This window comes from Anser cygnoides, chromosome 6 (assembly GCF_040182565.1).
Source record: "Anser cygnoides isolate HZ-2024a breed goose chromosome 6, Taihu_goose_T2T_genome, whole genome shotgun sequence".
Taxonomy (NCBI): Eukaryota; Metazoa; Chordata; class Aves; order Anseriformes; family Anatidae; genus Anser; species Anser cygnoides.
In genome coordinates, this window is record NC_089878.1 from 23,225,580 (window position 1) to 23,250,916 (window position 25,337).

General features: G+C 36.2%; 1 protein-coding gene across 9 annotated transcripts in view; it reads left to right on the forward strand.

The window, feature by feature from the left end:
* The window catches only part of COBLL1 (cordon-bleu WH2 repeat protein like 1), an 80,843-nt gene extending 58,471 nt beyond the window's left edge, over window positions 1-22,372 (forward strand). For 7 of the 9 annotated variants that reach the window (XM_066999739.1, XM_066999732.1, XM_066999734.1 and 4 more), the window contains 7 exons: window positions 5,062-5,203; window positions 5,741-5,809; window positions 11,245-11,503; window positions 14,038-14,123; window positions 14,885-16,509; window positions 18,075-18,257; window positions 21,260-22,372. In XM_066999739.1, the coding sequence (XP_066855840.1) occupies window positions 5,062-5,203; window positions 5,741-5,809; window positions 11,245-11,503; window positions 14,038-14,123; window positions 14,885-16,509; window positions 18,075-18,257; window positions 21,260-21,346 (2,451 nt within the window). In that variant the 3' untranslated portion in view covers window positions 21,347-22,372. The remainder of the gene's footprint in view (window positions 1-5,061; window positions 5,204-5,740; window positions 5,810-11,244; window positions 11,504-14,037; window positions 14,124-14,884; window positions 16,510-18,074; window positions 18,258-21,259) is intronic. The other 2 variants (XM_066999733.1, XM_066999735.1) reach the window with 2 other exon arrangements.
* The last annotated feature ends 2,965 nt before the right edge of the window (window positions 22,373-25,337 follow it).

A 25,337-nucleotide genomic window follows, 5' to 3' on the forward strand; every position in this document is an offset into this window, starting at 1 on the left:
AGAGTTTTATTGTTATATTACATGGGAGTTTTACAGTGTCCTATTATATGAATTTACAAAACTTAGAATATAATTTTTTTAAGGGGTTACTTTTTATCTGCTGCTGTATTACTCAAAGCATTTAATTACAAATCGTATTGCTTTTAAGAATGCCTTAGTTCTGAAGCCTTCAGATTATTTGGCGAACTGGATACATACTTCAGTTCTTCTCTGGACCAGGATGACCTTCTGCATGTGCCTTATTATGGACAAAACTCTTTATCTTCCTTGTGGATGTTACAAAAGTGAAATGTCAATTTTGCCTGGATAAACTGTTTGCCTGGTTTTGACAGAAACATGCCAAAGTAGTAACATCAGACAACACTGAAACGAACCAACTTTAAGGGAACAGTGTTCTCACTGTTGTCTTTCTTCAAACTCACGGTGTATTGTAGTCCAATTTCTCACAATATGAAAAAGGGTTTTAACGTTTACCTCCTACAGCTTCATCCCTTCCCTTAAGAAAGAAGCTGCTTTCTCTTTGTATGAACAGTTACATTCTGGTATGAGAGTTGGATTTTTTTTGTCTTAATTTCAGAATGATTATGGAAGTAGGTTTTGAAGATAGTTCCTATTTTTAGGTGAGAAATTAGTACGATGGCTGTGAGGGTGTGACTTTTGCAAGTTATTTTGTAGCATGATTTGTTTATTCTTTGAAAGATGCAGAAGATGACTAGTACAGTTTAAACACCATGTTTGTCCAATAAATTTCTATATTAAATCAGATGGAAAATCCCTCACTTATTTGTTAGTTCTAATTTTGGGCAAGATGGCTCTTGCCAAAAGTGCATTTAGAGCTAGCAAGTTTAAAAACACTTGAAAGTAGAGAGGACTCTCAAGGGTTTTCGGAAAGTGGTAATGTATAATGCAGTATCTATAGCCTCAGTTTTCATAGAAGTAGATGCAGTTTTCCAGTAATAATGTTTCTTTAAAAGAAAAGCATTTGATTATATCCAAAATGCCACTGCCACCGTTCTTCTGAATGCTTTATTTATAAAAACTAGACTATGATACCTTCATATCTTTTCTTCATGAATGTTTGTCTCCATACACTGTTTTCAGTTTTTGTAAAGAAAGTGTACATAAACTGTGCTTCGGTGGGAACAATTAAATAGAGATTTTTAGTCAAAACATCTACAGTTTAAAATGATGGATTAGACTTCTCAAGTGTAGAAATACAGCTTGCTTTTATTTACTCAACTGTAACTCCCAAAGAAATTGAAATTTCTAGTCTACCCCTTAGAAAAGCAAGAGAAGATGGAGGAAAATAAGAGGGTTAGGAAGCAACTAAACCATAAAGTGTTCCTGAAAAAGATGTATTAGTCACTGTCATGGATCAACTTGGAAGATTGCTGAGAAGAATGAGTTCCATACTTCAGAAGTTACACCAGTGGCTCAGTTGCCTGAAGCTTAATAGCTCTTTGAAGGAGAAGTCGGGCAATGGTACAGTGAGCACCGTGGTGAACCTGGGGGGGTCTTGAATAGAGCCAGCATTACCTGTGAGATGAAATGCTCAGCACTGCCTGTTGGCTCTCACTGAAGTTTGCATGAAGATTATTTGATACCATTCAGATAGAATTCAGAATTGATGGTGGACACTATGTGCATCATATTTTCCAATATACCAGACGTATAACCTTCTTCACTTTTTTCCTATTTCTTGTACTGGCAAGTAAACAACTTAGAGAAGTTGTACATGATTTAGAAAACTTGTAGAAGAGAAGAGTAGTATTGGGTTTGGGGACAGAATAGTATCAGCTGATTTTTTCTCAATATTTTCTGTATGTCCTTTCTTTCCGAATGGTCAGAGGTACATTGGTTTCTCCATAGTACTTCGGCTAAGTTGAAGTGTTTTGGGGAGCTTAAGTCACGTAACAGAAATTGAGTGGATTAAGCATTGTAAGAGCAAATACAATGTTTTTTCTGGGTGGGTGGGTTTGTTTGTTTTCCCCTATTAAAATTGTATGCTTGCATGAAGGGAGAAAAGAAACACTAACAGGATGGTTAGCAACGTGCTTTGTTATCCCATTCCACTGCAGAGCCTCTGTTACACTTAGTTACCTGTGGAGCAAAAGAGGTACTGGTGATATGAAAATATATATATGTGACCCTTTTTGTGAAGTATGCACACTGAAATGCTCCACTACATTCTTTCCCAAATACTGGTGTTTTTTCTTCCATTCCAGCTGTAAAATTGTTGTGGCTTAATTAACTACCTTTTGCTTTTTTGAAATGCTTAGAAGGGTCCAGCACCACATCTGCTATAGCTTACAGAGGCTAGAACTTAGGAATCACTAGTCCCTGTAACTGTCAGCTTGGGCTGGTGTGGGATTTGGTGCTGTACACATCTGTCTGTATGCATCTGAGGCTAAAAAGCTTTGTGTCCCCACTTGTTTGTTCCAGGATGGGAAGGATTACAGTGTGAAAAGAGGAACTTCCGCATGTGTTGTGGAAGTTACAACAAAAGTGTTCACTCTTGTTTCTGAACAAGCACAGTTAATTATTTCAGGGATTCTAATGTGAATTTTTATTTAAGTGCAACTGGTAAAGCACTGGTTATCATTGGCAGTTGGTATGACACACAAACACCCAGATGTATATTCCAAAACTTTGTCAGATATGTCTTAATAACATTATTTTATTTTTTTTTCCATCTGTTTAAAGTACTATTTTCACATTACAGCCTTTGTTAGGATTTGAAAGCTCTTAATATTCATGTGTTGAATAATTCCTGAGAAAATCTGTTCAACACTTGAACCTTAACTGGAACATTTAGTACTTTCTCAAAATCTCTTTGCAAATCGTTTGTTTCTTTGGATGCAAAGGGCAGTAGAAAGGCTTATAAAAATCTTCTAGTAGCATTTGTGCTCTTATGCTGAGAACGTTATTCCCCCCCCTACACACACTTTTTCTGTGCAGGAGGGAACTCTGGTGACATCTGTTTAGCTGAGCGAGTATGCGCAGAACGCCATGCCAGCCAAGTCAGCTGAGGGAGTCTGTGCAAAGCAGATGAGGGTGCAGACCTTTGAACAGAGAAGCAGTGTCGCTGTGCAGAATGGAAAGGAGAAAAATAGGACTGCCCAGCAGCAAGAAGGAAGACGATTTAATGATTTTTAAAAAACAAAACAAAAAAAACAACCTCATCTGTGGAAGTAATATTTTATTTGACATTCCATCCTGCAAAAATTCAGATGCTGAATACTATTAATTCACTTTCTTTTAAAACTGTTTGGGAACTGTAAATGAGAAACTATTAATGTGTAAAGTGATTTTGTTGTGTGAAGTTTTAATCCAGGATCTGACTTGTTAAAAAGTATTCAAGCATGCAAGTATTTTTAATTAGGAGTGGAGTGGTATGTCCATATCCTCTGCTGTTTGTAAGAACATTTCACCTTGTGCTTTGTTTTTCTCCTTAAAACACGAAGCCCCCCTGTCCTGTAAAAGGTGTAAGTTACTTGTTTTGGCATTAAAATCACTGGTAGAAGAATTGTGTGAACATTTTGGACATTGCTGCTCCTTGCAGTGCAAGCAGAGTATCTAAGGGATCCGTCACACCTGACACTGAGGTGGGGCGTAGCATAACAGATGACCGAGTATCCCCAGGGTAACTCGGGATGCTTTTCACTATTCCTGGTCATTCATTCAGGTATTCTGCTGAGATCTACCAGGTGCTGCCAAACACTGCTTCACAGACAACTTGTGCTAATATCTTTTCTCTTGTGAGTAATTTTCTTGATAGCTTTGATTATGTAGAACCAAATACTCTAGCTGTTTGTCTTTAATATCCTCCTTGCTGTAAGATGTGTATTTCTTTTTCAGTGGTAGCCTGATCGAGAAGTATTTTATTCCCTGGATATTAGCACGGTCAACAGTTCTGTTGTCAGTGATGTTTTTGAAAGGATCATCAGTGAAACAGAATTGTAGATGTATTTATGTCACCTCTGTTACCTGATGGTCTGCTTTGTGGTCTAGTTAATTAAAGCACAAAAATTCTCTGAAGATGATCCCCACATCTATTTTCTGTGTGGATCCTTCTAGCAAGCAATGAACATCGTCTCTGGATTCTATTATATTGTTGAGTAGACTAGATCATAATTACTACAGAAATAGGTAGCTGTGTCCAGTGCCAAAGTACGCTTTACTGCTAGGGTCCTGAATGTCATCATTCAAATAGATTTTGAAATTCAAGGTTTCTTCAGCATAAGGCAAACTGCAGTTAAAAGCGGCAGGCAATTTTACAGCTGCCATCTTTTGGAGTTGGAATATATATATATATATATATATGTATACATATTAATTTAAAATGCAATTGGGCTGCTATATCATATGAACTGTGTTCATCTGGTGTTCTATAAGGTAACCTGTGTCCATTTTTTTTAAATGCTTTTGATTGTTTGTGAATTAAGAAATCAATTGTCTTCTGCTACAATAATATGAGAGCATTATTGCAATTTAGCATCAGTGGGTATTAGAATTATTGTTGTTACAGTTTGTTACAATTAAATATGAATAGCTATTGTAAGACAGTTGTCCTTTCCAATATAAATTTTGAAAGATGGCATTAGAAGAATTTCTATAAAAATCCAAGTATTTTGAGTAGAGAAGCAAAGTCCTAATCATTACATATGCAATCCAATTAGAAATGTTGTTGAAGGAAACGTGTCATGTCATTTCAGTTGCCTGTAGCTGAAGCTTTTTTCCACAGTGATTTTAGCTACTTTTAGAGGAGATTTATTTGGGTTTTGTAGAATGGCCTTAAGGCATAAAGAATAAAAATTCTCTGTTACTACGTATAACAACCAATTTACTGATGTGTCTTGGACCTCTGTGAATATATTCGATTACTCTAGAAACTCTATATATTTTTAATTGTAAGAATTAAGACAAGAAACATAATACATTTAGTAATAGGTAGACACTCTCTCCTGCACAAATATATATACTTTCGGAGAATAATTACCAGAGCTATTTTGTTGGCTTTAATTGCTAATAATCTTTTTCCTGCCCTGTCTCCCTTCTTAGGCCCCTCCAGGATTAGTAAGAAAAGGTTCTCTGCCACTCAGTGACACAGCTTCTGTGAACTCTTTACGGAGGATGAAGCGCAAAGCACCCTCACCACCCTCTAGAACACCAGAAGATCAAAGTGAAAGCAGTAATGAGACTGGTAATCTTTTTATACTCTTTAATTGGGAGGCAACAGAAAATATGGCAATTTGGCTAAACATGAAAGAAATACCACCCTATGAGATAAGGACTTTAAGTAAAAATTGTGTATGCCAAACATCTTCAGATTATAGGGATTGGTAATGCTACTTTGAGGTTGGTTCATGTTGTGTGAAAAAGGCAAGTTTTAGGGCGTGAAGATCAGGAAATAAAAAATAATATAAAGCTAGCTATAGTTAGAGGGGAATTAATAGGATACGGAATGAGAAGAAGAATTTAGAGGAAGGGTTTTATATAATTATTTTATAATTCCTCTGTTTGATCAAAAACTCATTTCTCTCAGGTTGAAAAATACCTAACAGTTGATATTAAAAATATCTGAGAAATGTGTCAAGCAGTGGTTGCTTAAGAGAAGGTATATTTCTTGAGGAACTCCCCAGTCAGTCAGATCACAACATTTTATCTGGATTTTTCACTGGTGTAGAAGTTGAGAGGTAATACTTCTCACAAAAAAAGCTGATTACTTGACTTTTTGCAGTAACAGAGTCAACAGAATCAACCCCTACTAAAGTGGAAGAAAGAGCCACTGAAATGCTGTCTGAAACAGGTTGGTTTTTTTTCCAAATACATTGGTAAAATCTGCTTCATAGTAAACTGCCATAAATTCATAGTAATAAATTATTATACTGTAGATGTGCCTTAAGTATAGGACTGATTTTAGTGACTCAAAGCAATTACCTTTTCCACTGATGTACAAATAAAGTTTTCTAAAATACAGATGTTTTATCTTCACTGTCTACAGAAACATGTACAATATATTTTCTATTGGTTTCTGTGCTTCACATTTTAAGAAACTAAACAATATCCCTGTTTCCCTCTTTCCCCCCAATGAGACGAGGCAAGAACAAGCTTGAACTTCAGTGGCTTTCGTATGTCTTATAACAGACCTTTCAAAAGCCAAAGCCCAGTCTTGTTTTCAGAATCCACTTTTGCGCTGCCCTTGACCTGCATAACTTAGGGGTAGCAGCAAATCTGTGCCTGGTTGCATTGGAACAGCCTTTGAAACATAAGTTGTAAATATAAACATAAATAGTATGCATGAATATTGGTTATAATTTAAGTGAGTTATTGGGTGCTACGGGAAAAAGGTAGTATATAAATGTATAGCTGTTTAAAATAAAATACAGTTCTATAGCTGCTGAACGCTACTTCTTATTTTAAAGTCCTAAAGTTCTCCTGTTTGTACTGTTAAGTACTGCTATTGGTAAGTGTCTGACTGTAGGGTTCAGATACAAGATACAACATCTAGGAGTCTTAAAATTTGCAAAAGCTTTTAGAATAATCAGTACCAGTGTAGTCTGGAAAAATCACTCGTCAGTGTATTTCACTAAGGATGAGGAACATAAAAACTAATCACGTGGAATGTCATGAGCAGTGTATGAGGCTAAACACACAGTTACTCTGCTAGTTGACAGAAACTCTAAAGCATTAGTTTTCCAGGTAGTTAATTGGAGATGCCAGTCATTGGTTGGAATGGTAAAAGCAAACAAGCAAATGCACCCCAAGAATAGAAAATGTCATCTGCTACCTTAGATCTCTGGCAAAGGGGAAAAAAAAAAAAAAACCAAAGATCTGTAATAAGTAGATTTGGTCTCAATTTGTGTGTAGGGCAACTTATGTAAATTGCCAGAAAAGACTTTAATACAAACAATAATGAGAAAAGTCTTTGGAAGAATAAAATATTCTTAATAAATAGGAAGTATTAACCTACATTGTGCAGTCTGACGTTCAAGCTATGATGAAGACGTTAACTTTTCCTAGTTGTTGTAGCAGATGAAGAAGGGTAGTCACTTCTAATTCTAAGTGAATCATTCTTAATGATATTTATTAGTGCTTAATTTTCTGTGTTGAAAACTGTGTTCTTTTCCACGTGATGGGTCTAAGATGAAAAGCAAAGTTACCGTGCTATGATTTAATATCAAGCTTTTTTTTTCCTTGAGCTTGTTTCTATCTTAAGATTGTAGATTGACAGAATTTCTGCATTTCCCATCGCTGTAATGTCTTGAGTATTGCATAGATAAACAGCTCTGAGCTTCATAGAAATACTTCATTCACTTTTCTGTAGATTTAGTAACCTCTGCTTGAGGTATTTAATTTTTGTGATTAAATATTTTAATCTGTAATGGAAAGAAATAGAAAAAAAAAATCATCCTCACTGGGTTTAGAACAGTCTGTGTTGAGCCCTGGGATTTACCTCTGTGGTTAGTGACAGTTTTCATTCTGTAGTTCTGCTTGCGATGTTGTCTTGCATTCTTGCAATGTCCTTTGTTGACCATGTCATGCAGTGTGTTTTTTTTTTTTTCAATGTAGAGAGATGTCACATAACACAAACTCATTGTCCTGTCCCGTTCTGCCTCCCCCACCCCTGGGATGCTGCTGCTCTCTGGTGGCATCTCTGAAACCATCCAGAGGCCTGTTTATAAAGTGTCCTCTTAGCAAAGTCTATCATGCTTTGAAAGCCGGTATCCACCGGCAGCAAAATCAATTTCACTATACTTGTCTTATTCCTAGTCTGAAAATTATGCATCAAACTTGGGCACTGTTTTCTATAGATAAGGTAAAATATTTCAGTATGTATGTAATTGTTAAATTGGACATAATTTTAACATTACATGTTAATATATTTCCTTCCATTTGGATTAATACTGCTTTGAGTGTCAGGCTTCTAGAAGCATGAAGTTTTTGATCAGCTGTGATTGGCATTCCCAAAGCAATTCTGTTATGCATTGCTCCTTTAGCAAATAAGGAAATAAATTTTTAAGCTGTGAATATAGTGCTACCTTCTGCCCTATAATGAACCATTACAAGCATTCAATAAATATTTGGTGTCTTAGTAATTCATAACTAGTAGAGCCATGTACATTAATTGGAACTATGCTATATACTTTCGAATAGGCAATATTTCCATTGTGAAAACAGACTGTACCTTGACAAAAGTGATTTGAAGGCATATATCAACTAGAATAAACATTGAAAGAGAATTAATTTGAGCATTTGGGATTATAAACAACAACTTATCCTCAATTATGATTTTTGTTCCCCTTCCCAAAGCTTAATTAATGTTCAGTCTTTTTTTTTTTTTCCTAGATAAAAGGGTGAAATGGATTAAAAATCTGTAGCTGTTTTCTTTTCAGTAACTTCCCATTAAATAAATCCCTTGATATCATCATCTTGGTTACAGAATCTCCTTAAAACCTTTTTAAGGAGTATAGGGCAGAGTAAAAATCCTGACAGATTTACATGATGTGGTCAGGCTTTTTGGCTTTGGTATTTACAAGCATAAAGGCTCAGAAAGCAGTGTCAGCCTGTTGTCTGTTGTGCAGTGTTCTTACTGACTCAAAGGACACTTGCAGTTGGCTTACCAGTCATAAGTCATTTCTTCACAGTGTTGCCCTGTAGGTTTTAACAACGTTCTTTTATAACTATTTGAAACTCAGTGGCTAATGTTCATGAAGGATAAATTACACACAGACAAAAATATAGTTTATATTCTATATGTATTTACATATAGAGTGTATAGGCAATTAGGGTGCAATATGTAGCCAGTGTTGCCCTAAGGAATTCCTAGTGACATGTTGCATATAAAAACTCTACATGGAGGGTTTAGAAACAAGTCAAAAGATCTGAACTGTTCCTCTGGGTGATGTAAATGAAGAATGGCTGTTACATGTTGTTTATGTATCAGTCATTCACACTTTTTTTCTGCAGTAGCACTGGTGGCCCAGGTCTGATAGTAACAGTCACAGATTAAAAACCGCTAGTTGAAACTAATCCTAAGCAAGTTTGGTGTTCTGCTGATAAATACAGTAGAGCACTGTTTACAAAGTGTGAGATTTGTTTGTTTGGAATCATACATTTGTAGTTCAGGTTAGTCTAGTCCAAGCTTGGAAGTGTTTCTAGCACAGAAAGGATGGACTTTTGTGTAGGAGGAAAGTCAGCAGTGTTTCCTACCAACCCAGGCTAACTTTCCCTCCCATCAGTATAGGAATAGAAACTTAGTGTACAACTTAGTCATTATATTTCTCCAGAGGAAAAGTGACAGAGATGACTGCAGTGGCTGGGCACAAAGCCATAGCTACATAGCAATGTTTGTTTGTCTCGTCAGAAGGTCTGACCGTGCTTTGTTGTATAATTCAGGTTTCCACAGAGCATTAGACTGAAGGTCTTAGTCTTCGTTCCTCTGGCTGTTGGTGGCTCAGGCTCATGGCATCTGTGGGATGGAGATACCGCAAGGCCACTTGTCAACTGTAATAGTGTTCACTCATTTTCAAGAATAGTAGTTCTCATCTGTGTAAATGATGTGATCTTGAAAGTCAGTTACAGATCGTGCAATAGTCTCAGCAGATTTGTTGTTTGCCAGCATTCGATCACTAAAATCCTTCCCAAAGTATTAGGCAGCTTGTATGATTTTACCCCAAATGGAGATTGGGGGGGGTGGAGGTGGAAGGAAGAGAAGGACCTTACTTGAGGAATCTCTTTGATATCAGCATGGCATATTTGCATGCGAGTGTTTAAGTGGCATGGAAAGAGTTCATCTGCACCATTCTGCAGTCTTGCTCCTTTTTCTGTGGGCATCTAGATCACCTCTGCATTCAGCACTGTGACACGGGTTGATCATGTTGCTGAATCTGCAACTGCCAAGCATTAGTACTAGAGAGCAATATAAAAAACTAACTAGAATTAAATAGTAAAATGTTTAGCTTTTGTATTTGTTCTGCAACTGTATTACTGAACTCTATACCAATGACCCTACTGGAAAAAGCAAAATTTCTATTCTGAATCGAGACTTTCTCCAAGTCTCATAGAGTTCTCTGCTATGTTTCTATAACAGTACTTCTGTAGACATCTGCTTACTTCAAGGTGGTATTTTGTTGTCATTCTTTGCCTTTGTGTAAGGTTGTTTCACACTTTGAAATTTATTGATACAACTTTTACTGAAGAGTCTAAAAGGCCAATTGCAAGGCCTGTACCTAATAGGTACTGGTGCATGCAAAGCTAACAGGAATACCTTCTTCAGGTCAGGCAGAGTCCACTGCTTATATGGCTCTGTTTTCAGTAACTTTCCATGGCACCACATTTTACTATATAGATGGAATTATTATTTTCTTGGTGTTGTACAATGCAAGTTGCAAAGCCAAGAGATAAATTGTATGGTGCACTTACTAATATTTGAAATATGTGAATCAGCATCTTGTTATAGGAAGATTCCTGGCATGAAAATAAAGCCAGAGACAGTTAGTCTCTCTGGAAAAATAAGTGGGTTTATTAGTCTAACTGTAGGTACACTGGCTTATATGTGTTCTAAACCAGTAACTAAACCTTTTTAAATATGCTTGGGCTGAAAAATTTGTTATTTTAATAGATTAACATGTATTTTTTTTATTTTTTTTGTGTGTACTTTTACTGTAACACAGGGCAGTGCACAAGACACATCTAACTGTTTTAATACCCTTGGGATGATTGTGGGAAAATTTTGACAGTGGTGAGCAGTCTTGTTCAAAACATGGACTAAGCTGAGATTTGGTCTCTAACATACTTACTCTGATCTAATGGAATCATTTATTCTAAGCCTCATTAGAGAGGTAATGGAAACTGTAAAAATACTGGGGAAAATAAACTCTCTACCTCCATGAAATTTGGGCTTGTGACATTGTTAAATATATTTTGATCTATACTAATTCAGTGCTTGGATTAAACAAAAGACAACATTATGCAGTAGTTACAGATGCAGAAACAGATGGACAGTAGCATGGTGATAAGCATATTTTCATTTAAAAGATAGAATTGGAAATAACTAGAAAATACTGTGAAATTAAAACTGAATGAGTCCTTACCACCCCGCCCCCTGAATTATGAAAAGTCTCAATTTTCCTTCTTCAAACTACTTAGTCTGACTTCACAGTCCCTTTGTATCTACACCCTGAACTGATATTTGTGGGTTGGTGGCTTTTTCTTTTTTTTTCTTTCTTTCTGTGAGTGTAGGTGTGAGGACCACAGAATACAGCCTGGAAGAAATTGATGAAAAGGAAGAGATGAGTGTGCAACAGGGAGAGGAAAGTAAAAGTACGGATACCTCTCTCAGGACAGGAGAGGTTACTGCAGCCTTCAGCTTTACTGAAGTACAATTGGAAACTGAAAAAAATGATCCTGCTTCATCAGCTCTTGTTCCTGGCACTGTTTCCGTAGACAACTCACAAAGCTTCAAGGAAGAAAAACAAGAAAATATGAGCACAGATGGCAAGTAAGTACGCTTTGTGACAAAGAAAGGAGCACTGGGGAGGGAATGGGGGAGGCAAATAAAATGTAGAGTGCTGTTTCATTGTGGAGCACAGAATAGAGAATTGTGAGAGAGGAATGAGCTTAATATGCTTAGCTTTCATTGTAGCACTCTTCTGGACACAGTAATTCATGAAGCCTTTCAACAAAAATGACAGTGTTCTGCTGGGTATTCTGTTTAAGCCTTCCTTTCCTTACTACTAAAACATCCAGATCCCAGAAAAGCTGAACCCATCTCTAAAGTTTCCAACATAATTACTAGGGCAGTGCAGTGTGCTGGGGGGAAGTGGGGGAGAAGATGGGCGGAAAATGTGATTTGATTAATTTAAAGAAAATTTACAAGATCATTCTTACAGCTGGGGGGAAAACAGGTATATTGGTCATTTAGGTTCTTCTACGCATGCTTCTATTGTTATCTGTTACCTATTGCTCTACAATTTGTTTTGTTTTCTTAATATGTTAGCCAGTTGTCTTGACCTGTCTTGATCTGTCTGCTGTCAGGACAAACAAGAATTAACACATTACTTTCTTTAACCACTCATTTTCCCTTCTGGCGATGTTGTAACTTTGCCCTTCAGCATGTTTGTTAAACTACCTGACTCAGCAGGTTCCCAACATGAGTTAGTGCCTGCTTGAAATGAATGTTGATTGTCCAGAGAAGTCCCACTGCGTTAATGTAATTCACTATTTCTGTTGTTTCCTGGGGCAACTGAACTGGCTACTGTTCCTAATTTAAATTGAAAGAACTGTTTCAGTTACTGTACTGAGGCCAAAATGTGTGAATGCTATAGTAGCCAAGAACTTTGAAGGTAACACAGAGAGCTTTGACTTGTATTTCTAGGGTCTTTTTGTCAGTTCAGTGCCAAGTGGGGCTTTGCAAAAATCTTTGATGTTCTGTCCTGAGAAATACTGCACAAATTGCTTGGGTGTGTCTGCTCTGTGAGGAACTGAGCTGGTGGATCCGCCAAATGTTATTTTTAAGTTCTTGCAGATTATCGAGACCTGAATTATTGGGCCAGTTTGGCCAGTTGTCCAGGGGCTATTTCCTCACTCCCACCCTGCAACTAACTTGAATAGGCCTTTTGTGCCCTGTAATACTGCTGAGCGTCACCTAGCTGTGCACTGTGCTGTAACTGCAGAGTTTGGAAATCCTTTTCTTCATGAAATACTACAGTGTTGAAAATGAGGAGTAGGGTTTCTCTGACATTATGATTCTGGAAATCTGATAATTCAAATTTAACATAAGATCTAGTGACTTTGAAGATGTTTTTAATCAAACCTGGGGTATGTATAGTATTCCAGTCAAAAGGTCTGATTCCTGTAATACTCTGACATTTGGCGACTTTCTTTTTCGTTTGTTTTTAAACAGTTCAGCCTGTTGCAAGTACTTGTCATTCAGTCCCTCAGCTGTGTTCAAGGGAATGGAGATAAGCAAGAGTACAGAGGGCAGGACTGAGCTTTAATGTTCTTCCAACAAAAATTTTGAGTGTGTATGCTTCTGTTTAGTGGTTATTGGACACTTACAGCATGTTTTGGACTGTGCAGGCAACATGAGGATGGATGCTTATTGAGGAATTTATTATTTTAAATTACTCAAACCAGATGTTTCAGCTCACAGCAGTGATTCCTGATAACTAATGCATTTGATGTGGCAAATGAAATTAAATCTTCATAATGCCAGTCTTAGTACTACAGAAAATAAAAGTATATCAAACATATAGAAGTTTGAAGTTCTAATATTTTTAAAAGAAAAAGTGAAGTATTTAAAAAGAGAAATTTAAACTATTTTGGCCTTTTTCATTTGCCTTTTGAAGTCAGATACTTAATATTTCCTGAAAAGAGATGAGTTTTTTTCAGCATTTGTGCAGTTCTTTTGTCCCCTCTGATCAGAGGCAGACATTGTATGCATTGGCAAAATGTTTAGTATGCAAGTAACATGCTTTATGCATATTTATTTGTTGTTCTCAAGACATTTCTTGCAAGGAACAGAAAGTTTTTCATTACTATTTTGAAAAGTTTATACTGCACAGTTCATATGTAGTCAGCATCTCATGCGACTTCCTGCATATTATGTCGGAAACAAAATTAAAGACAGATTCTAAATATTGGGGGTGTCATAAGACTTCGTGCTAAGAACATTCTTAAATGAAAGATAAAGCATTACCTTAGTGGCTTCACTAAAACTTGAGTTGTTACTGGAAAGGGGCTTGTTAAAAAGTGAATGAGTAAAGAAAAGGAGAGGAAGAATGGAAAGGAAATCTGATCGTGTTACACAGAAGAAAGTGAAGCTGCATATCATTTCAGTGAAATATCATAGCAGCATTTCCTCTCATTTAAAATAAATAAATAAACGATTCTGTTGAGTACTCCAATGTTTGGCAGAGTGATTCTATTTTGTCCATCTGTGTTTGGAGAATATTGCCAGTTCTCTTGCATCTTTTCTTCTGTTTACTGAAATGAATGATACCAGCATATTTAATGTATTGTTGTGCTTTGCAGAGAACTACAGACTAAGATAAGCAGTGAGCAAGCTGCATTTGAGAAAGACAGGAAGCTTAAAATTTTGGATCAAAATAAAAATCATGGTGAGTAGTTCCCACTCGTTTTTAATTCTTCAAAACAAGTTTGAAGAAAACTCTTCTGTTCCTTTGAAAACAATCATAATACCATCACATTTGAATTGCTATCATCGGATTATTTTCTTTATATTTCCTCTAGCTCTGGTGTATCCTCTTTGAGATGAGGTTACAAAAATTGGCTGCAGGTTCTTTTTATTTTTTTATTCCTCCAGCAGTAGTCAAAACTGCACTGTTGTAGGGCAGTGTAGCTGGAGTATTGGTTAGGAGAGGGAAGGAGGTTTTAGTGTTTTCCAATTGTCCCCTTGTACAAATATGCAAAGTAGAGTTAACAAATAACATTTTTAATGTTAAGACCATAGAACAGATGAAAACATAGAACTACAAAGATGGAACTAAATAAAAATCGGATTTAACAATACTGAATAGACTTAGAGCTCAGGTCACTGATACCTGTATAATCAACTGGAAGTTGTTAGCACTTTTAAAATGAATCTAGAATAGATTTTTAAAGGTCATGCATGACAGTATGAACAGAAGCCTGTTAACTTCCTTACTTAGTTACATGTTAAGTAAGGAAGAATACCTGAGTAAGAATACAATTGTTTGGCAATGTCAGTCAAATATAAGTATATCTTTAACCAGCTTTTAGAAGTGTTAAGGAAAATATTAATATTAGTGATGAGCCAGTACTTGTAGTTAAATGTGTTGGATGTGGGCTGTCATAAGTGGGCATTTGTATTAATTTCCGGAATCTCTATAACTTAAAGATTACAGTGAGACAAAACTCCTTCCAACAAATGAAGATGGGAGAGAACATCAGACAGCAGAAATTAAAGCAGTAGATTTTAGAGAAAATAGCAAGCTTGAAGTTGACAGACTATCAAACTGCCAGGCATCTAAAAATGACATCTTTGTAAGTCAGAGGAATTATACTCAACTGATTCCAGAAAAGCAAGATCAGAAAAGAAATCAAACCAGCCTGGACACAGTAAAAACTCAGGATGTTGCAATTCAGACAGGTCCATCAGTTAGCGATTTGGGAAGGACTACACAAAAAGAAACGATGGTTCTTCAAGATTGTGAATCATCCTCATTCAGAGGAACGGTCCCTCAACAAAATACAGGTACAAACAGACCCCTTCTTCGAGTGATGCAAGGAATACAAACAGATGAAGAACTTGTAACAGAACAAAATCTTCAGAGACAAGATGTTACACATGAAAAAGTAATTCCCTTTAAAGATGAAATTCACATTTGTACAAATGGCAGTAATGTTGCTTCACCAGAAACAGTTGCAAAAACTCCAGATGGCTCTCCCATAAAAGGTTACCCTCTTTATAGACAGGACATGAAACCTAAACCTAAACCTGCTAATGAAATTACGAGAGATTACATACCAAAAATTGGAATGACCACTTATAAAATAGTGCCTCCAAAATCCTTAGAAATAATGAAGAGCTGGGAGTCGGAAGTTGCATCAGATTGTAATGATCAAGAGGTATCTACTTCTGACAACTCTCCAAAGCACGAAGACCCCAAAGAATACACAATGCAAGCTGAAATTCCTAATTTTCCAAAAAGCGTGGGTCATTTACAGGCTTGTTCACAAAATAAACCTGCAGCAGCAAATGATCTGCTGCACAGAGTGAACAGCATGTCTGAACATGGGGTGACATCTGGAGCCAAGATTGCTACTGAGAGCAATCAAACAGAAACAGAGCCTTCCAAGCAGCGTATTCCACTGATGCTCAACGTGGATAATACAAATGCTTCTTCCGAGACTCAGGACAAGTCAAATGCATTAAGTCCTACAGCAAAGCCGAATTCTTTTTTTCTTCAGATGCAACGAAGAGTTTCAAGTCATTATGTGACATCAGCAATTGCCAGAAGTACTGTTAGTGCTCCTAATTCCATTCCAAATGAAGTTAAAAATACAGAGATTGAAAAAAGAATCTCATCACCTGATGAAACTTCTTTTTCTTTACATAAAACAAGTAGTTCCTCTCCTCCAGCAGATGAAGAAAAAGTTGATGATGGGAAAAAAATTGAATCCTCCACTTCTCCTGTTAAAAGCAATAAACAGTCAAGTTTTCCCCCCTGCCAGCCAGCACCGTTGAACCTAAGAACTCTAAGAACTTTTGCAGTTCCAAAGCCATACTCCAGTTCGAGGCCATCCCCTTTTGCTCTTGCTGTATCATCAGCAGTCAAAAGGTCACAGTCATTCAGCAAGACACGTACAATCACTAGCCAGGCACCTAGGGAGGAATTTCCTGTTGAACTCTCACCTGCCACTTCTGCAGCTGAATTCTCCTCAGCTACCTCCCTGCCTCAAGTGAAAAACCCTTCTTTACACAGCATAACCGGAGGGTCACAAAATAATCTAATGGATAAGGTAAACTTTATTTCTAATATGTATTGATTGGTGAATTTCTGCAATGTCATTTACAGCAGAGCAGAGACTTATTCTGCCTAATCACTGAACTACTTGCTTATCAGAAAGTTCTGTACTGATACAGTGTAAACATCTTGTGGTACGTAGGAGTAGCACAGCATCATAATGAAATATAAGGAAGAAGGAATGCTAAAGTGAAAGCAGTCTCATTCAGAATAGTGGAAATAATTATTTCTTGCCATAATTAGCGCCCCTCGTACTTTGAAGAACAGTAAATTAAACAGAATCACTTATACTGTGTATACCTGTTTTTATGTTCAGAGCACTTAGGATGTGTTTGTTATGGTTCTGCATGTTGGTTTCTTTAATTTTGGGTAGCATGAGTTTTGCTTCTAGTGATCATGTCAGAAACATACTTGAACCAAGGGTGTAAAATTTTGCTGACATAACTACTTACCTTAAGTAAGAAACTTTAACAAAAATAAAAATAAAAATCAGCTAATGTATTAATCAGCAATATATTAATGTTGCGAGTGCATAGATGGAAATATGGCATCATTCAGAGAACTGTTTTAAGCTGTTCTGGCAAAGGTACTTTCTGTCTTCTATAAGTTCCATCTGCACAATGGCAGCTTGATGTATCCACAAATCCTGAGATGTGTACATGAGCCTAAAGACTGCTGGCTGCCTTGCATGTTCTGTACAAATCCGCAGTATTATAGGATTCTGGGCTTAGCAGGCAAGAGACTGTACTGTTCCAGCCTTCCTGTTTTTATAACCATTCTTTGGGTATGGAAGTTAGATGCTAATCTCTGCTCAGTAGCTTCAAAATACAGCAGTGCTTGCCACTATCTATGCTTTTGGTTCAAAATGCATTCTTGAACTTCTCAGGATAGCTTCTGGATAAGGATTATACATGTTAAATTTAGATTCTCAGAGGAAACCATTAGTAAAATAAATGGTCATTCTAGCATATGTGATGGTGATGAATGGTTTTATATGGAAATACTTTGGAAGTGATCTTTGTTAGATACTTCAATGCTTAAAGAATATTTAAATATGCTACAATGTGTTGTCTAATGTGCCTAAATTTGAGGTGCTGACATTTTGGAGTAATAGCCTGTCAAGTCATCAGGGAAATAAAACAAAGCAAAACAAAAACAGATCTCAACGAGTTGTAATGCTCAAGTATCATCTAGTTTAGTTGAGATAGAAATTCAGATGATAAAATCGTAGTGTTTTTCCTTCTTTTCCTTTTAGAATATATTATTTCCATATCTTATCACTGTGGAGTCTCAAACTCTCTGATCTTGAAGGAATTTCTTCACCATTTTAATAAGCCAAAATAAATTTATGAAGCTTAGAACTTTTTTGTTGCTGATAAATTGAAGATTAGTTTCCAAAAGCTATAGTGGAAACGTGGCTGCTTTCTGAAATCTTGAACAAAGCAAATGCTGCAATGGTGGCCCAGTTTGAGATGCAGCCTCTTGCGAGTTGACTTAGTTGTGACTTATTAATGTTAAAGGTCTTTGTTATGATTTTCCTCTCGCTTCCTCTCTTTACAGAGAAGCAGCAATGTGAATAGTGAGCAAAAGGGTCAGGCACAGTCAGGTGCTTCAACTGACCACCCACCTCCTGTCACTACGAGACAAACTGCGATGACAGTCCAGTGCTCTGACCCAGAACAGATCCACCAGAGCTTGCTGGCTGCAATCCGCTCTGGAGAAGCTGCTGCCAAACTGAAAAGGGTGAGTTTTCATCACTGCATCCATAACAATGAACTCATGGTGTTTCCTTCAAAATTACCATATTAATGTCTGACACTAAAAGCAGTTAGCTTTGGCATGAAGTGCTGTGAGAAGGTCTCTTAACAGTGGGAAGGGAGGTGGGGAGGAGAGTTCAGCTTTGCAGAATAAATTGGTGCATGCACACACAAAGCTTTATGTGCCCATACTTTCAAAAAGTGCAAATGCAATCGGAAATCTTCCTGAAATTAATTAGATATCTTTAAGTTGTCAATTACTGTCTCTTTCAAAACCTCAGGAATGTATTAAATTATTTGTGTTCGTATGTTCTGAAGTAGTGTGGTTTCTGATGCATGCTAAGCAGCTTCATCCTAGACCTGAATTAGCTGCAATCCTTTGCAAGCAGATAAATGTAAGTTGTGAAGATTTGATTTTTCTAGGTATTAAACTCTATTAGGTCCCTAATTCTTCAAGCCTCCTGCTGCTGTTTGGTATTGGTAGTAAGATATTTCTCAATGTTTTGTTAACAGTCCTAGTAAGTCTGTCTTCCCTCACTCCCTCAGGTAAAAAGTGCTACTTAATTTTTCTTTTCTGTCTCTTAAAATGCACCTGTACTTCTTTCACTGGGTAAAATATCACAGGCTTTAAAAATCTGTTGTTTTAAATTTGTAACCAGACAATTTAATGATAGTCTCACAAAAAGCTTTCTTGATGTAAAAGCTTTCTTGATGTAGCATTAATATTTGGCATTCTGTACTGAAGAATAATTTCTCATTGTAGAAAGTTAAGAAACTCATGAGGTTTATTTCCTCTTCCTTTTTGCACTTTAAACTTGAATAAAAGCAAATGATGTGTGGTGGGTGGCTGTGAGCGCTTTTTTGTTTGTTTTTAATGGAAATTTTTTACTCTCTAGGATCAAAATTTCTCAGTTGCTGGTCAAATATTAGAATAGTCTGCTTCAAATATGTGAGGTTTTATTTCAGTTTAGCACTGCAACAGCCTGTCTGAGGCCTGTAGGCCTCCTATTATTTCTACTCTGGATGGGAAGATTCATTTTCCCAGAAAGGGTATAACCATGCTTAACTAGTTGTTGCCTTCAGCCAGTAAGAGCAGTACATAAGGCACTGTAGTATTGCTTCTATTTGCCACTAACTAAAGCCATTTTAAAAACAGGCTAAGATTAAGCAAATATATTGTTCAGAGTCACTTTGATGTTAACTTGATCTGTTCTACCTGAGTTTGTCTTGTTTGTTTCTTGCTTGTTTGCTTGCATATATATGCATGTATTTTTACTAAGGTGTTTTTTCCAATGCACAATTGTGAATAATACTGAATATTTTGCATAGTGTGTGAAATTTGTTTTATGATTCTGTGGGAAATACCTATAGGTATTGGCTACTGACACAGTAGCTTGCAAGTGTTTTTAAAAAATAAAATTAATAAAGTGTGTTTCAGAATTCAAGAAGTCTATAGCTACTTGACAAACCACAGACAAAACTTGTGGTTATTTATCATTTTCTAATAAAGATGATGACCCGTATAGTCTTACCAGTCAAGGTACAAGAATGGTACTGTGAAGAAGAGAGAGATGATGACTCAAATCCTTTTTTTTTCCCCCCTTTCCCTTGCTCACTCTGCTGTGGGCGGGAGATGTTCTTCCTCAGTATATTATCTGTAGAGGCTGGGGGTGAGGAGGGGCTTTTTTTAAGGAAAAGTGATTTGAAAGTGATCACTTTTTTTAAGGAAAAGTGTTAGAAGATTCCGTAAGCATGAGGAAAAGCATTTCTGCAATGTTGAAACCTGAAACAGGCTTCAACATCCACTCCACACTCCTCCTAAAATGCAATGAAGAATCTGCTGAAATTCTGCCAAACAAAATTGTACACACAGTGCTCTTTTCACTCTTAACCAGAGTGCATGTGCTGTGGTACAGGTGTGTCTGACTGCAGAAAGAGAATTTTTTTGGCCTATGGCAAATTTAATAACAACATTCCCATTTTGTGTTTAACATGGAGAACTTGGCTGTACTAGGACAAATAGAGATGTGAAACATTTTGCATCAGTAAGTTTGCACCCAAAAGTGATTTCCAGTATTGAAAGGACTTTTTGCATGCATTCACCTCAGCTTCCACTATCGTGCTGCTCTCAGTAAAAGGGGTAATAACATAATCCACTGGAATTGTGAAAGGGGGTTGTCAGGTGCCTGCTTCTCAATTCACCTCTCACTGTACTCTCTGTTTCTTAGGGTCTCTGAGGGAATCATTCAAAAAATAAAATGCTGGCACCAATAGCCAAATCCTTTATTTTTTTCTCTGTTTTACTTAATAAGTTGTCAGTATGCAATGCCAAGATCTGTGGCCTTTTGTGTTGCTGGCCTTTTCTGTTGAATACAGCCCTCAGTAATTACTAACCTAAAATGGGTCAAATGAGGTTTCTTTTTAACCATTTTCTCTTAAGAATATTTTAATTTTGTTTAGTAAGCTATGTGCCATGGTATGCAGCTCCCATGGCTCCCTTTAACTCCAACTGGAGTAACTGGTTTATGTAGCTCCCCTGAAAATTAGGTCTTTGCTATCTATCCTAAAAATTATAGTTTGCTCCTGATACAAGAGCATGGCATAAATGAATGTCAGATTTTGTTAGGAATCAGTTCTATTCAATATTTATTTTTAAAATGTTCATTTTGAGTGGTAGTTTTTTCATGTATTCCTTTTCAGCCAAGTCCAGAGATGGACTAAAAATTCGATATGTTTTGAACAGATATTCACTGAATTTCTTGATGAAATGTATGCAATAACTTAAAAACATTTTATTCTACTTCTGTAGCATATATGTGCTTTTTTCAGAAATTATGTAGGAGATCTGTCATTGGGATAAGAAAAACACTAACCGAAATAACAATATATTTTTTTTATAAATAATGCTATGAAACATACTACAGTCAAATGTATTTAAAAACTTAGGTTAATATTCTTTTTCCCTTTTTCTTTTCCCCCTGCCTCCAGGTTGGTCCTCCATCAAACACTATAGCGGTCAACGGAAGAGCCAAGCTTACTTATTTGTATTCCACAGAAGCAAAAGCTAATCACTAGTTATTATACCAAATATTTTGCACTTTACTACTGCTTCATAGGCCAGCTTAATACTAACTATAAATTTTTGAAAGTGTAAATGCAAGTATATGTTAATATATTTTTGTCAATTGGTATAGGAATTTCACACTGGGTCCTTTGATGCCTTGGAAAAGATTATTAGAATGTGTAAATTATGGTAATAATTTTATCTTTATAAAGCTGACTATGGTAATAATTTTCTCTTTATAAAGCTGATTATGCTGCTAAAAACTTTTAAGAGAAGGTGCAGATGAGCTTTGCTTATGTTGGAATGAGTGTCAAAAATTGTTGACTTCAGCCTTCAAGACTGAACAATATGTAGCAGTATGCTGAATTTACAGATTTAAAGAAATCTAAGAATTTTAGATAATTAATTTTGAATTGTGTATTACTTTAACAGATTGTAAGAATTTAAATCTACCACATGCTGCCTCCATATTAGTTCATTAAATTAATTTTGTAATTAGTAGAAAATTATATGCAATACTTTTGTTTCTCTTAAAAAAAAAAAAGTTTTTGTTCCTTGAGCTGATGTAGTTGGGTTAAGTATTTTAATTTTAAATCTCCTTCAATTTTTTCCTGGTAGTATACAAAAAAAAGAAAAGACAAATTACTGGAAATTTTTGTACTACTTAAATTTTTTCTTAACAGTAACACTACATGACGTTTCTCATCTACTCTTTGAGCAACTGTATATAGTATTTACCTAGCACTCAGATGAACAAAACCTTTTGTGAACTAGATATACTTTTAAATAGACGTCAGCATATAGTCACTTATGGATAAAATGCAAATTCCAGTTTTGATAATTAATGAAGTTTAAAAAAAAAATCACTGGAAGTATGACTAAAGAATGAACTGCTTTAGACTTGTTTGTGTAAAATATTTTAATCTTAGAACAGCACAATAATACACTTACAAACCATTCTTGTGTCTCAGAGCCTCTATTTATAGACTAAGCATTAAATACCAAAATGGGAATATATATATATATATATATATATATAAAGAAAATGCTTCATGTTATATTTTATCTATTTTGCATTTCTTGTCAAGATGATACATTTTGGGGAGAGGGCGGAAATGTGATCACACTCATGATGAAATAGCTAGATTATGGATGTATGCAGCAAGTGCTGGGGTATTTGCCATATTAAAATATTTTCTTGCTATACTTGATTTAAATAAAAACAATTATATTTAGTTTCTATTCTTTAACAATATATTTATTTTGTACTTTAAAGTCATTGTGTAACTCGTTTTCTGAACCTGACCTATATGTGCATTTCAAAGGGTTATTAATGGTTTGCTGCCAGTTTTTTGTGCAATAATCTCAGAGAGGTCTCATTACTTTTCTAGTACAGGCTCAATTATTGGTTGCTAATAAAACTGTTAACTTAATGCTGGAACCCTTCGAAGAACGTTTTAGTAAATAAAATTCATAAAGAGAACTGATGAGCACTTGTTCGCTGCTGTTTTCTCATGTTTTCTCTCTTATAACTTAGTTCCCTGTCAAGGTGTGCTGCCACTGCCTTCTCCTAGTCAAGGGCTGATTATAAGGTGGAACAGGAAACCCACATGGTAGTTCAGAAGATGTGTTTCAGGGTCTGATTGCAAAAGAATGCTTCGTTCTTCACTTGAAAATGGTGAGATAGAAGAGGTAGTTTTTCTTTTTTTTTTTTTTCCTAACTGGGGCTTGCTTTCTAGATTTTATTATGTCTTGAGTGACAGCCTGGAAAATTGTAACTCACTCTGAGGAATCTACTGTCTGTGTTCGTTGTGCTATTTGAATTCGGTTTTTCAAGCAAAAACATGCTGATCTGTAACTGGCACGGAGGTTGCACCGCAAAAGAGTCTCCTTGTTTATACTTTGGGTGAGAGGGTTACGTTGGCTTTCAAACTTTTGTGTTCTCTGCTGGAGGTGACTAAAAGTTATTTCATACAACTGTAATTTGATCTCCATCTGCAGACTATATAATTTCATTATTTCAATCAAATGTGTGGAGTCTAATTATTCTGGTTTGGGAAAAGATCAAATAACCTTTCTTTGTTGTTGTTTTCTTTGGTTTTGACTACAACACTGTATTGCTGTATATTCCTTAGTCTCGTGTTAAAAGTATATTGGCCTTTGATGTGAACTCCTGAAGGCAAATATAATCTCTAGTACACGAGATTAAAAACAACTTTCATGAATTTTAAAGTTTCTTGTCTGTGCAACTGAACTTGCTTGATAATTAACTTAAATGACTACACACAACAGTACTGTGAAATTGTTCAATGAGATTTTCTGTTACTAGTTGGCAGTATTGTTTAGCAAAACTTTTTTTCCTCTTTCTTCCAACATATACGTAAAACATTTTAAAATCTTGCTATTACATATCTAGAGACTCATTTCTTCTGTAACATTCTTGTATTAAATTCTACCAGAAAAACTCTTGCTGACAAACTTGTGTTTATTAAATATTCAAACAAGAAAACATCTGCTGAAGCAATAAGGATTTTTTTCTAGCAACTGTAAGTCCAAGTTAGGCAGCAGTAGATTTTTGTTGTGGATGCCTTACTTGCATCTACTTGCAAATACCTTGGTGTTTTTTTGTTTTGATCCAAGCATATTTAGTTTGGGGAACCTGTATTAGAGATGCCTTCCAACAGAAGGCAACTATTTATGTCATACTACTTAAAATCCTCCTGCTGCTTTTGAATGGCAGGCAAAATGTTTGGGGAAGAAAACTCAAGACTCTGCAGTAACAGAAATGTCAGTGCAATTGTGTAAACAAAATAACAGACCCCACTGAAAGTGTGCTATGACTTACCATCATGAAGCAGCAGATAGTGGTGTAGCATGGTGGGATCTTGCTCTAATTCTGACTCCAAGGCTTTGTAAGTAAAGGATCTTTCTCAAAGACACAAAAGATTGTATTCTCTATAAAAGATTGTATTCTGATTGAATAACTACAGAACTCTGTAGTTATTAAAGAAGGTATTTTTATTTATTCTGCAGAAGAATAAAATTAAGAATACAGATATACCTGGAAAAGGGAAGTAGTTGTGCTGGGAGAGCTTAATTCATCACAAGATAATATTTGGAAATCATCAGTTGTGACTAGAGGTTTTTGCGACCCAGGCAAGAGCTCTCGTACTTGCAGCTGAAAGATGCTAAACCACTGGGTGTCACCATTTTAGGAAGTATATTTAGTAATCAGTGCCTTAATTTTTGCCGGCTACTTGTGGTTTGTGCCCTACCATACTGTAGCACACAACATGAAGATATATAAGAGGAAGGAGGACCATCAGTCATTGAAGTGATGTGGATGTAGACCATGAGGCGTGGAATCACCTGTACTATGCAAAGAATGGGAATACAACATGAGAGCATTGAATGCTTTTAATGTTAAGTTTGTACAGACACTCATATCAGCCAAACCAATATTTCCAGTTGGAGCTGCTTAGAATCATATTCTAATAAACAATTGTGAAGAAGGTTGAAGGAATTCTGCTAAATAGAAATGAAGGAAGCTTTTGAGCGGTAGGGTGTATATTCTTGAACACGTTGCTTGGTCAGAGTGCATGTCAGGTGTTAACTACAACTAGGCTGAAGAGTAGCTTTAAATGACTAAATTGATGCGTTGGTAGCCAAGCAAGTACAGCCTTTTGCAGGAGGGGAAATGTGTCTTAAGTTAATTGTCTGTCAGTGTTAATGGAATGTGAGGCTGAAGTCAAAACTGTGTGTTTGAATCGGAGCTGCCACCTTCACAGCGCATGGTAACTGTTTTTGGGTGCTGCGAATGGTCTGAGGTTCTGAAGCCACAACATTCTGTTCAGCTTTGATGCAGACTGGAGAGCTGACCCTGGAACATCACTTGTTATAAATGGGCCTCTTAGGAAATTTGCTTTGATGACAAAGCAAAGCTGTAACAATATCAATGGAAATGCTTCACAGCTTTTAATTGAAAAGGATGCATTTTATGTG